The sequence below is a fragment of the Canis aureus genome, chromosome 35 (genome assembly GCF_053574225.1).
Source record: "Canis aureus isolate CA01 chromosome 35, VMU_Caureus_v.1.0, whole genome shotgun sequence".
In the NCBI taxonomy this organism is placed as follows: domain Eukaryota; kingdom Metazoa; phylum Chordata; class Mammalia; order Carnivora; family Canidae; genus Canis; species Canis aureus.
The window spans coordinates 26,610,001-26,624,534 of NC_135645.1; the positions used below are offsets into that span (position 1 = coordinate 26,610,001).

Below are 14,534 nucleotides of genomic sequence, written 5' to 3' on the forward strand. Positions count from 1 at the left end.
GGGAGTATGTAGTCATTAATGTATAGATGGTAACTACACCATCTATATTGTACACCTGAAACTAATACAACACTGTATGTTAAGTATATTTCAATTAAAGAGTTCAAAAATTTAAAGTAAGAGATAATTACGTATATAAGTAACACTCTGCCAACACCAAAGAACAAAACATCTTATGTAACTTATCTTATGTAAACTTAAAGCACAGATATTACAGACACACACATACCTGGATGATTCAGCAGAGTATCAAGTTCTTCTTTGGCCACAACCATTCTTAATCTATCACTACTATCAATGACAAAAATAATGGCTTGTCCTTCTCTGTATAAGGAATGAGAAAATGAGAGATAAATTCATACATTTTTCCATGTTTAGTATTCATCTGTATTTCCTAAAGTGTATATTATCTCTTCATTTCATATTAGTTTATATGAGTAATTGATATATTACCATTAGTCATATTTCATGTAAAATAACTTTTCTCGGTTGATAATATAGTAATTGACTTATTTCATCATTAATGACTTATTTCATAATTTTTAAAAAAATTATGAGTAAAACCATAATCCTATTATATAATCACTATTAATATTTTGGAGTAAATAAATTTTGACATATATATTCATATACATTCATATATGAGTACTTACATTTGTATTTAAATAGAATCTTGCTGTTTTACACCCTGCCTTTCTGATATATATATACATTTCCTTAATCATTTTCTGCAGAATAGTTTGAACTACTTTTATACGAAACATTAAAGCCCTACATCAGTGTTCCTCAAATATTGTTTTTTTTACCATAACCATAGTAAGAAATACTATTTTACATTAAGATGCAGTAGACACACAAGTATACGTTAACTGTATTTGAAATAAGTTTCTGGAAATAATAATAATAGTTACAAATAGCTTTTATTTTATTCTATTTGATTTTTTTAAAGCTGATAACCAGCCACTGAATTGGCTTAAATACTCACTTAGAGATCACAGTGGCACTTAAAAAAATCAGATTTTCTCTGAACTTTTATTTTAATGATTATAAAGTATTCCATTGCATGGATATGCATGTCATCAAATACTATAGCCTTAATAGATTTTTAATCTTCACTATTGTAAAAAACTTTAGAACAAGCATCCTCCTAAATACATTTTTTAAATTTTCTGATGCCCCAAGGCTTGTTCTTAGGAATAGAATTTCTAGGAATACATACAAAATTTACAGTTTTAGATAAACATTGACAAACTGTATTCCAGAAATGCTTTATCAATTTATACTACACTACAAGCACTTTTCCCACCTGCTCTTCAGCAGGACTCTTAACATTTTTTCCACTTTTGCCACTCCAACAGCATATTATTTTACACTGTATTTCATTAATTGCTAGTAAAGTTCAATATCTTTTCATATATTTATTGGACATTTCACCTTATTTTTGGGAATCACTTATTCCAGTCATAAATTAAGATTTTAGAAGTTCAATATCATTAGTAATCACATGAATATAAAAATAAAACAACTTTTTAGTACTGTTTCCATCTATCATTTAAAAAAAGAAATGAACATAGATTATCACCATACATTACTAGTAGCCATAGAAAGTGATCTGATTGGAAATATCTACCAACAGTTTTAAAAATGTTCCATCTCTTTGAGCCAGTAATTTTATTTCTGGAATTATTCTAAGAAAGCATGAACTATAACAAAGATTCAAAGATTTATGCAGCAAGATGTGCTACCTGAAAGAATTTATAATCTTCAAAAACTGAAAATAGCCTTTTGTCCAAAAATAGAATGATTAAAAAATAGGCACAGGCATATGAAAAAATAATAAGCAGTCATTAGTTATATTCTCTGTATGTTTTCCTAATTTACTCTTATCATAGTATGTTAACTGAAAAAGCAGGATATGAAACTATATATGGTACATAATTTAGAAGATGCCTTTCACAATTATGTAACATGTATATTTTATATTTCAAAATAAAACATAAAAAAGATTAACAATGGTAAATTTATTGTAGTGAGATTTATAGAAAAGATTTTTTATTCTTTTCTATATTTTCCAAATATTAAAAAATGTGTACTCCTTATATTTTATACTTTACTACTTTTTCGTATCATAAAGATAATATGCAATAATCGCATAATAGTCAACATTATAGAATCATATCCAATGCAAAGTAAACTTCTCTTATAATCTTATTGTTCCAAAAACAAATGCTACTAATGGTTTAGTGCACATTCCACTAAATTTTTTTCTTCTCTGTATATACTAAGCACATATTTGTGTTAAGAGTAGTATTCTTTTTATAATTGAGACATGTTATTGTAAACAGTGTCCAACACACATTCTTCTATGTATATCTTTGCCCATTAGTGCTAGTCATAGGATGCTTTTCAAGAAGCAAAATGATGGCTAGAGAGCATGAACATTTTTCATTTCATTTCATTTCATTTCATTTCATTTATTTATTTATTTTTTTTACATTTTTCATTTTAAAAGATAGTGGTAAATTTCCCTGAGAAAGATGTTATACATATTCTCACCATAAGAGTGACTTATCTTGCCAATAGACACTTGATCTTTTTTAGCCTCTTTCAGTCTAATGCATTAAAATGCACCTGTTCTTTCATAATTAGAAAAATATAGATACAGGATACTAATTTACTATGATTGTAGACTTCTCCATAGTAACTTTATTCACTCTTCAACCTGCAATTTAACTATAGTTTTCCTACATAACTTTTTCCAAAAAGATTTTGAAGAAAAAAGATTTAAAATCAGAGATGTTTCCTTTTTTTAAAGAGCTATTTTCTATACATTTTTGTTATCTGTAATTAAATTAAATGTCAGTTTATTTATTTTATTTTTTTAGAGTTTTAAATTTATTTGTTCATGAAAGAGAGAGAGAGAGAGAGGCAGGGACAGAGGCAGAGAGAGAAGCAGGCTCCATGCAGGGAGCCTGATGTGGGACTCGATCCCTGATCCTGGGATCACACCCTGAGCCAAAGGCAGACGCCCAACCGCTGAGCCACAGGCGTCCCAAAATAAATGTCATTTTAAAAAAAAGTAGCTAAAATAAATGCATTTTTAAAAAAAGAATTATCAACTGGAGGAAAAATAAAAAAATTCTATACTGAAAACTCACATTTCCTTAAAAAACAAAAACAAAAACAAAAACTTCACATTTCCCCAGAGAATTTAATGCAAGCCCATAAACATGCCACTTTTCCTTTACCAAACTGACTCTCAAATCTGAAGAACTCTTTTTTTCTGTACCTCAGAGGTCCTCTGGATTTATACGATTTAAATAGGACTTCAGTCTATTAAAACACTCATTGAAAAAAATATCTTAAAAAAATCTCCTTTGGCTCATATCTAAGGAATACAATGTTTGTTTCCACATTAGCAGGAAACAGTTATTCAATAAAAATTAAAATCTGATCTGGCAGTCACCGCACTGCCATTCAAGGCGGGAGTTCATAATGACAAAAGGGCATTTTGTCAAGGGATACTCATAAATTTCAGACTCCAAAAGTTACATTGCTTTTATATGATGATAGTATATATGAATATATACTATTATATTAATAGTAATATTAAAAGTTAATGAATTCATTTTAATTACAGATGCAAACCTTGAGAGGGTATAATAATTTGGGTTCTAGTAACTTGACAGTTCTTACTCTGAAGTAATTAGTGAGCACTTTTATTTGCATATGCTGAAAAATATCTTGTTTAGAATTGCTTGTAGAACAAATGGATCAACTGTTAGTACTGTTATTTTAACTAAATTTATTCAATAAATATTTATATTTATAAATATATATGTCTAGCATTGTACTTGGTCTTGAAGAAATAATCTAAGAAATAATCTCTGCTCTTGAAGAATTCACACCCTTATTAGTCAGGCAGCTATGGTACATGACTTTAAGACATAAGAAGTATGGTCAAGTACTATGTGAATACTGAGGACAAAACACCTGGGTAAAATGGTGAAATTTCACAGAGGAGGTGACTTTTGAGTTAATTTTAACTTAATCTTAAAGCATGACTATATTAACCTTAAACTGCAACAAAACAGAACAGAGCATTAAAAACAAACAAAAGCATATGCAAAGATACAAGCTCATAAAGGGCCTGAAGCATTTAAGAAATAATATGAAGTATGATTATACTTTTTTAAAATTAGAAAATGAGCTTAAATGATATAAAAATAAGTATTACAACCTAGCTCATGTAATCCTTTGGATTTATTTGTTAATCATTATTGTTTTTAAAATATAATCCTCTAGTTTACCAACATTTATAAACATACTTACTTATAATAGTGTTCCCAGAGATTTCTGTATCTTCCTTGACCTGACATGTCAAACACTGTAAAAGACAAACTACAGAAAAAAAAAAAGAAAAACACAAAACAAAACAAACGATGACTACATTATAATCTACTAACTTAAGGTGTTACTTTTACTTAAAATTTTAAATTGTTTTCAAAGAAACCACCCTTGAATATATAATATTCAACTTGAGCCAATTTTTCAAGTACAAGTCCCATAAAATAAATTTTTGGAATATAAATATGATTTTGTAATGAATAACATATATAAAAAGATGTTTTCCTTGCTAGTGATATTTATAAAAATTTGTCTAACCTCTAAATTCTGAAAAATAATCCAAAGGTAGTGGTACAAATATTTTAACATCTATGGACTTCTGAAACAACAAATTACTTTTTCTAAGAGTAGAAGGCATAACTAGGTAGATCTAATATTATCATGATCTTTTGCCCACAATTTCTTAGTCACAAGTGTAATAAAGTGAATTACCTGGAGGATTTGAATTTCTCAATGCTGAATCCTATGGTTGGAACTATATCTTGTGATTGAGCCTTTAAGAGAAAAGATACATTGAGAATTTTGCAATTACCGAAGATGAATTTTTCCTCAGGTTAAAAAAAAAAGCATCCAAATTGCCATTCTGAAATTTGTCACCAAAGGGATGACAGAATTAAACAAAATTATAATTTCTGCAGTGAGATCACTGGATGTGAATTCTTCATGGAACTCTAAGGTTTACTAATTATGGATCTGTATGATGTATATGTCGTAATTCACATTTTGTGGCTTGCTGCAAGTTACCACAATCTTGAAGTGGTTTGATGAGTCACTCGGAGTTCACACGCAGGACTTCACACTATGCACTGAGTTTACATATGCTACTGGGGACTGTTCTCATGTCTAGATGGAGAATATATATGGCCCCTGCTTTCAAGGAGCTTCGTATCTAGTGAAAGTAAACAGCAATAATCAAGTAAACTGCAAATGAACATGGTTTCAGAAAGTGATAAGTACAGTGAAAGGTGATTTGGGGATGGGAGGCCACAGAGGAGGAGGGTTGGTATGGGTCATGGAAGAGAGATGCTGCAAAAAAGCCTCTCTGAGAAGTTGACATCTGACGCAAGAGTGAATATCAAAAAGGAGAAATACCATGAAAAGATGTTGGCAAAGAACATTCTAGTCACAGGAATTAGCCAGTATGACCCCAATGTAAGAAGCAATTTGTCACTCAGGAAAAGTAGAAGGCCTGTGTGTGTACAAATGTATCAAGGAGGCAGAGAGCTACATGTAACCAAGAGCAGGAGAGCCTTGAAGGCAGACGTGGGGAATTGTGTGTGGGGAGAAGATTACAAGGGGGCAAGAGTACAGCAAGATACCTGTGAGCAAGTCCCAAGGACAACTGAAATGCCTTAAACTGACAAGTATCCAATGTCTCCTAACACTTCCACCATCAAAACTATTCCTCCTTTTGAATAAAAAACATCATCTACTTTCTGATAACCTACAAGTTATTCCTGCCTCCTCCTTTTTTTTTACATTTTTTTATATAAACATTCTCTAAACTTTATTGGTCCTATCTTACTTAGTTCAGGTCCTTAACATTTCTTGCTTTATTACAAAAGCCTTCTAATTACTCCTAATTGTTAATGTGCTACCTTAGATGAATTACTCAACTTCAAACTTTAGTTTTCTCAAATGTGAAATCTATTATTATCTTTAACTTACAAAGTTATCATGAGAATTAAACGAGTTAACGCATGCAAAATACTCAACACAGTGTCTGGTCCATAGGAGATACTCAACAAATATCCTAAGTATACTTTCACTGATTTCAGTCTCTTTCCAATTTTCTCCATATAGCAAATGTGTAACTTAAAAAACAAAACAAAAATCCCTGAGTTCATCATGTTGCTCTTGTGTGAAAACAAGAGTAGAAAAGAAATTGTCTCACACCATTATGTTCAATTTGATATTCTACTTGTGAAAATTTAAAATTCAAATGAAAAGAAACAAGCTGAAAAGTCTCTGGAGCTTAGTTACCTTAGTAGCAATGTAGTAGTGAAAAGGTCTCCCTAGAGATGCCTGGTTTTGCCTTTCTGAAGTTTGTTTATTTAGTTTTCTTTCCATCCTATGAGCTACCTATATTCTTCCCAAAATATCTTTCTTTTTATGTTACAATTTATTTCCTGCCATTTGGATTCCTGCCTCAGTCCTTAGGGTTTCTACATTGCACAACAAACTTTGAAATAGTCTCTTAATTTTTATTGTCCCAAAATACCCTACTGTTTTGATTTTTTTATTTTGATCACAATTGTGATAAAGTCATCAGCTATTGCTATTAGGAAAAAATATGAGTAATAAAAAAGTGAGGAAGTTAAAATGTTTAAAGAAATTTCAGAAAATATACCTCAAAATAGTAGCCCTATCATCACTGAACTGTAATTAGAACATTTGCATAGCCTCTTCATAATCACCCAGCTTCTTCACAAACTCTGTTTTAACTTGCTGTTTTACTTACTAAAGATAAAATTAATTAACTTTCTTTTCTTTCCATGATTTTGTCTTTTTTTTTTTTTTTTTTTTTTTTTGAGAGAGAGAGAGAATGCATGAACATACACATGTGAGTGGGGAGGAGGAGAAGGAAAGAGAGAATCTCAAGCAGACTCCATGCCCAGGGCAAGCATGGGGCTTGACCTCACAATCCTGAGATCATGAACTGAGCCGAAATCTAGAGTCAGATGTTTAAGTGACTAAGCCTCTCAGGTGCCCCTTTCCCATTACTTCTAAAGTTCTAATGGAACAATTAGAAAGAAGGAATTCCACAAATTAGTCAGGATAAACCAAGGAATGTGAGCTGGTACTTCTACATTCAAGTGGGATTCATTTTCCTCTAGAGAATTCCAAAATATGATCTCCAACATTAATCTTCCTCTGCTCTATCTAGGAACAAATACATTTGTTCCCTCTCTAAATTGGTCAGGGAATGGTACAAAGCAAGCAAAGAATGTAGGAATTGTTACCTAAGTGGAACAGCCTATCTAAGATAGCCCAAGGACAGACTAACATAAACAAGAATAGAACAGGATTTCTGAGAGAAGATCCTATTTGGTTAGTTTCAATAAGTCAGCTAAAAATGATATCCTTGATATACCATCAATCATCATTCCCTGCCCCAAAATGAAAATTTAAAAAATCACCAACAGTGCATTCATCCCAAAATGTACTTATATACCACAAAATATTATAGGTTCTTAGGATTTAATGTCGAACAATATCAGATCTATGCCCTTAAGGAATTTAAATTTATAATGGGAAAAAATTAATAAATAAGCTACTGATTAAATATGCAGGATAATTTTAGACTATTTTAAATAATATGAATCTGGATGATATGGTAGTACAACAGCATTCATGTTGGGAAAGGGGGGTAACAGAAATTGGGAAAAAAGGTACTTACAGAGTGTATCTCTAAGAAAATACAGTTAAGACCAGATTCTTAAGTGATCAGATTAAAATGCCTTCCCATCCTCACTCATCAGTGTAGAAAACATCAGCAACCTCAATACATTGACAATAGACAATAAACAAGTGTTAGGATAGCGTAAAGCAAGTTTGGGACCAGGAAGTATCTAGTGATCTAGAAACTGATTTTTATCCACAGAAAATAAGAGACATAACTATAAAATGGACTTATAAATGTTTTTTGCATTGTAGATTTCCATAATTCACTTAATTTACTAAAAATAATGTTACTAATAGTAGATGTAAGCTCACAAGTTCAGATACATGCAGGAAACAACTGTTATAGCTGTCCTGTGTAAGAGGTTTAAGGGTCTTTAAGAAATTCTATTTCAAGTGGTATTTTGGCTACTAGCCCCAAATTTAAAAAGAAAAAAGAAAAAAAGAAAAAAAAAAAAAAAAAGAAAGGCAAAGCAACTTACTGTGCTCTCAGGATCTAGAGTTCAATTGTTCTGTGGAGACAGGATAGTTGCCTAAAGATTAAGTCTCAGGAAGTCGTGTCAGAAAGTAGGTGATCCCCTTAAAATATACCTATATCAAGTCTAGGCTAGTTCCACAATTCACCAGAGGTAACAGAGAGACAGGGATGTTGGAAGGCAATGGAAGGTTAATTTAAAAAAAACTTTAGTTATTGGCTGTGTACCCAGGTTTTCCTGGGGGCTTTCCCTGACTAATATGGTATGTTAGACAGTGTTAATAGGTCACAAGATCACTCTGAAAGGGGGTTATTAGAGTATTTTAAGATCACAGACTAAGCACATGCTGTCTCCTTCCCTTTCCGCCCCAAATCCCTAGAAATGACAAAAGAAATTATGAAAAAAAGAAATCTGTAAGTAGGTTAAAAAATAAGGTGTCTTCAAAAGTACATCCTCCTACAGGGAAGAAAGCTATTTCCATCCATATCAAAGATTATTCCTATGGTGATAACCAGGTCTTAGAACAGATCACTATACTGTTGGGGATGATGGAAGAAGAGACTGTAATTTCTATTTTGTTTCTTGGCTGTTATTTCTGCCAATTTGAGAATAAGAAACACTGGGGGACTGGTCCATTTTGTGGCTACTTTTTGTTAAGAGAGGAAGAGGTGGGGGAAGGGCAGAGGGAGGGGGGGTAGAGAGAGAATCCCAAGCAGGCTCCATGCTCATCACAGACCATGACATGGGACCATGACTGAGATCAATATCTGAGATGAAATCAAGAGTTGGATGGATGCTTAACCAACTAAGCATGGGGCACTTGTTTTGTGACTATTAATGGTGGCTCTGACTTCAATCATTTTGTACTTATTTGAGGCTATTTTTTTTAAGATTTTTTAAATTCATTCATTCATTCATTCATTCATTTACTTATTTATGAGAAAGAGTGTGTATTGAGGGAGAGGGAGAAAGAGAGGGAGAGAATCTGGATCAGGCTCCACACTGAGGATGACCCTGAAATCATGACCTGAGTCGAAATCAAGCATCGAGACACTTAATCAATAGCCTCCCCTGGTTCAAAACTAGTTAAACCAAAAAATTTTTACTTTTGAGGCAATTCTTTGAAGTAGAGAAAAATGTAAACACCTCTGTTACAACAAGCCCTTACCTAAAAAGAACCTTCCTTATAATCTTGCTCACTTACTGCTGATAGCTTTACCTATGGAAATTCAGGTCACTAGTCAGAGTTTCTTTTTTTTTTTTTTTTTAAGATTTTATTTATTTACTCATGAGAGACACAGAGATAGAGGCAGAGACATAGGCAGAGGGAGAAGCAGGCTCCATGCAGGAAGCCCGATGCGGGACTCGATCCTGGGACTCCAGGATCATGCCCTGGACTGAAGGCAAGCGCTCAACCACTGAGCCACCCAGGTGTCCCAGTCACTGAGTTTCTTAAACATTAGCCTAGACTCATCTGCTGACAGCTGATCCACAATACTGATTATAGATGCAGGCACAATTGAGTTTGGTTCTACTTTTAACATATACTCACTGTTCTCTAAGTTCAATTCTGGACCCCATCCAACTGGATAGGATGCTTTATCTTTCTCTTAAGGACTGATAAAGAAATTTCTTATGATCACCTAGATCAGGAGACAGATTCTAAGCGGGATTTTTAGCCTAGTCTTTTTCCTTATTGGGGAATTCCTATCTTCTTTTTCTCTATCTTGATATACAGAAAACTTCATTAAATGATACTCCATATTTCTCTATCTCCCCTCCTCCAATTTATTCCTTTCCATGGGTAAAGAATTATTCCTTTGACTGTTCAGTTTGTGAAATGGAAGTGAGCTTTCTTGGTTCTGCCTCTCTCAACTCTTTCTTTCCTTTCAGTGCCACATGCTTATTGAAAGCATGCAATCTCATCTGACCTTAGCAATGCAATAAACCTGGAAGAGTAGTATCTTTCCCCAAGGAAGAAACCCCAAAATTTTGGGAGGTCAATCTCAATACAATAGAGTGTCAGCAACTCCTCTGAACAGACCTAAGTCTTGCCCTCCAAAATCAATATTTTAAATAAAGCTCTTATTTTTGATCTCTGCCTGACTTCAGCATGTATACCTAGCTGACTCCCAACTCAGCTGGGGAACTCCTTAAAACACCTAAATTGCCTTCCAAATCCATCTTGGGCTTCTAATCCTGGCTGCCTCACACTAATTCCCAACTGAAAATACACCAGCAGTTAGTTGTTCTTATTTGGTAAACTCATCCATGTAGAAAGGAATAATGGCAAGAAAAAAAATAATGGAGTTTTTGCAATTTCCAACCCATGTCCAACTAAACCGAAGCTACTGCCTGAGAAAATGGAGCAGTAGGGCTGCTTATTCTGCCCAAACTATAACACTGTTTGCAGGCAACTATCAGATTTAGGAGCAATATTTCCCATTTTCTAGCCATTATGCCATTAAAAATGTCAGCGGCTTATTTTTTGCTCCGTCTATGTTATTTATTCACTCTACATTTTTCATTAATTCACTAATGGTTTTCACCTAAATAAGTGTATTTACAACTGTAAATGTTAGTTGTCTACCCAATATCCATTCTCCTCTTCTTCCATACTTATAGGACCCCTATAATTTTTGGAAGCAGCGGTATGCCTTACTTTAAAAAATATCCAGCTTCATTTACAGATGGGGTAGCCAATGAGATGTAAGTTAGGATCTGCCTTCTACCTTCTAAGCTTCAGCATTAGGCTCTATATGAACTCCTTTGCCCATAGATTCTACCAAATTTCCAGAAAAGGTAGCAGATATTTCCAAGATTACAAGTGGCCAATTCCACATAATACTGAGTTTAACCACATTTTCTTCTTAAATATTATAATTTACTAGAAGAAATTCTATACACTTATTTCCAGGGCATTATTCTGTGTGTTGCCTAGGGTTACACATTAGCTGGTGCTCCTGGGTAAGCTCTTTAAAGAGGGCTTATTTAGCAAGAAGGCCTATTCTTTTACCTTGCTCTTTTCTCCTCTCTGTGACTTAGAATGCAGTTAACCAAGGTGACCAGGCACTGAGAATAGCAGAACAGAAAGATGGAAGATGCCTGCCTGTCTCATGCCTGACCACATAGCTGCCCTATCAGCCCTGGAATACCTCCTCTGGACTTAGATAATGGAAAAAGAAACCTCTTATCTTTTTTAGTCCACTGTTATGTGGGTTTTCTTTATATGTAGCAGAACTTAACTTTAACTTACACACCACGTGTTAAATGTGCTAGCTTTACATATTTTTTTTCAGTTTTTAAAATTATATGTTCATATAGTTAAATGACTCAAAGTCATTCTGCTTATTACTAGTGATATGCATACCACACTCCTGGGAATCTGTCTAATTATCCACTGAACCCATAAAAATGATTCACCATTCCCTTTGTTTGGTTTCTCTTGTGAAGAGGGAACAAAAAAGAAGGCAATGCTACCTAAAAGTAAACTCAGCACATTTGTGAGGATCTTTTTAGAATAAAACACATCTGGAAAATACTCCAGTTTAAATAATCAAGACTTACAAAAAATACACTGTAAATTATGGCTGACTGGCATTTATTACTTAAAGGTACTACAAGCAGGATTTCATAACACAATTATATGAAATGAGGGCAAACAAAAAAATTCTTTATATTGTTTCTCTAGCAGAAAATACATAAAGCATGTAACAAAGATACTTACATTTGAAGGTTTAAGTTTGTTAATGATTGTCGTTTTCCCGCTATTATCCAGCCCAAGGCACAAAACATGAACCTCCTTCTTCTTCAGGCCAAGCAAGCCTGAAAGTCTGTCTAGCAATCCCATAATGTGATTCAAATATTTCCAAACCAGCTGCAAGTCAGAAAGTAAAAGAGACGTATCAATAACAGGCAGCTTAGGTATGGAAAATATGAACCTGTGCATCAAAAACTTTAATAATTTAAAGACACAATGATAAAAACCATGTCAATGTAGCTCTGGATTTAGTAAATAAAATTTAAGCTGATTAGCACAAAGGAGTCTTATTTGAAATGCAGATTGGCAGCTTATAACCCTAGGCAACACACAGAATAATGCCCTGAAAATAAGTGTATATTTCTTCTAGTAAATTATAATATTTAAGAAGAAAATGTGGTGAAACTCAGTATTATGTGGAATCGGCCACTTGTAATCTTGGAAACATCTGCTGCCTCTTCTGGAAATTTGGTAGAATCTATGGGCAAATGAGTTCATATAGAGCCTAATGCTGAAGCTTAGAAGGTAGAAGGCAGATCAAAAAAGAGAAAAACAGGTTTCGGCTACATTATTTGAGCCAGTAGCTAAATCTTTCTCTGAAGCCAGCCCCAGTTTTGTATGCATTAATCTGAAGTCATAACAATAAAATTAAATTTTTTTGTTTGATTATATACAGTTTACATTGCATCTTCTATCAAGTGGAAGAATAACAGATATACTTACTTTAATATATAATATATTGCTAGACATACTGCTTGTTCATAACCTGCTATGAATTCTCAAAATGAAACTTTCCAAAGGTGCTCCCCTTGGGTCCATTAATACATTATCTTGGGAGAAGAGAGCTATCTCTGGTGCCAGCCTTCAACTGCTGCAAGGATTGCTATAGCAGTAACTATAATCTGTGTCCTAAATGTTACCTATTACTCTCCCAACCATCATTTTCAAAGTTCTCTAAATATTCATCTCATTTAAGTGATTTATTCTCATCTCCATCTAAGGTTCAAAAAGCTTATCATCCCCTCAACTCCTTCAGTATTTTTTATCCCACACTATCCTAGGCAAGGCCATACCCTGAAGGATGTGAGGCTGCAACAATTTAAATGAGAGGTTTCCAAGACAACTGCATCCAAAAGGAGGCTTCATTGATTTTGCTTAGGCCCCTTGAGAGATCATACTGACAGGAATTTCAAAACCAAATTCCAATGATGTGTAGAAAGGAGCAGAAACAGTGCCCCACCAGAACATGGAGCCTACAAGAGAGCCACAGTTATCTTATCCAAGGGATGAGTTTGATCTCAGATTACACCATTTGTGCCACTTTTTTCCTCATTTGGAGATTCAAATCTCACTCCATCCATTCCTTTAAGTCTCAGCTTAAGGAGCATTTGCAGAATCTACTTTAAGTTCGCCTTCTGACATCATGAATAATTCAAAGTCGATTTTCTATCAGTCACTTTGTTATTTATTGTACTAAACATATTAAGACAATTATCTTGTTTTCCATCTTCCATACAATTTTGAACAGATTCAAAAAAAAGATATGACCACTTCTCACATCATCATGCTCTGGGCATCCACTATAAAGCCTCAACTGTCAAAAACTTGATACTTGAATATTCCTTATCCATAGAACCCTGGATTGTGATTTTCCAACCCTTTTTCATAGATTATCAGAACTAATACTTGCTAATGAAATATTTTGGGACGTACAATGTAGAAGTCAGTTGTTCTAAAATATGTAATCATAGCCTTATACATATATGTCTTTATTTCTTAGGAATCATACGTTTCTGTAAGTTTACTTTTTCCACGTAGGAAAGCAGGACAGATAATTAACTGACCGTGCCCTATGTGCACAGTGGGAGATGAAGCCTCCTGTAGCTTGCTATGCCTAAAAGCCATGATTCTCAACTCTGGCTGCACACTGGAATCAACTACTGAATTCGTATTTCTGACGATGGCATTAGGGTACCAGTGTATTAAAAAGCTACACAGAAGGGACGCCTGGGTGGCTCGTGAGTTGAGTGTCTGCCTTCGGCACAGGATGCGACCCCAGGGTCCGGGGATCGAGTCCCACATGGGTCTCCCGGCAGGAGCCTGCTTCTCCCTCAGCCTGTGTCTCTCAGGAATAAATAAATAAAAACATCTAAAAAGTCAAAAAGCCACACAGTGTTTCTGATGTACGGTGACTAGTGAGAACTACTGGCTTTCAGGATAAAGCCGGAGCTTCCAGGCGTGGCTTTTAAGGCTCCCTCTGTCTGGCTCTGAGGTACTTTTCCAGTTTCTTACCTTACTGCTTTGCCGCGCACCAGCCAACCAAATTCCCTTGGCTGTTATGTGGGAAACCTCTTTCTAAAGGATTACTTGTTGCCAGAAGAGTCTCGAAGTATTAGGATGTTCATCCACGGCGGAGCTTGGAAGGTGGTTAAGTCGCAGACGGGGACGGGGCAGAGAAACACCACGAATGGTACTTTGTCAACTTTAAA

General features: G+C 34.2%; 1 protein-coding gene across 14 annotated transcripts in view; it reads right to left on the minus strand.

The window, feature by feature from the left end:
- The window catches only part of ARL6 (ARF like GTPase 6), a 61,005-nt gene that overhangs the window by 45,666 nt on the left and 805 nt on the right, over positions 1 to 14,534 (minus strand). For 13 of the 14 annotated variants that reach the window (XR_013372587.1, XR_013372584.1, XR_013372589.1 and 10 more), the window contains exons 2-6: positions 14,338 to 14,527; positions 12,013 to 12,162; positions 4,840 to 4,901; positions 4,333 to 4,401; positions 230 to 324 (exon numbers count right to left, since the gene is read on the minus strand). Coding sequence is in view for 2 of the 14 variants with exons in the window: in XM_077884588.1 (XP_077740714.1) it covers positions 230 to 324; positions 4,333 to 4,401; positions 4,840 to 4,901; positions 12,013 to 12,135 (349 nt within the window). In the remaining 12 variants the exon portion in view is untranslated. The remainder of the gene's footprint in view (positions 1 to 229; positions 325 to 4,332; positions 4,402 to 4,839; positions 4,902 to 12,012; positions 12,163 to 14,337; positions 14,528 to 14,534) is intronic. The other variant, XR_013372591.1, reaches the window with a different exon arrangement.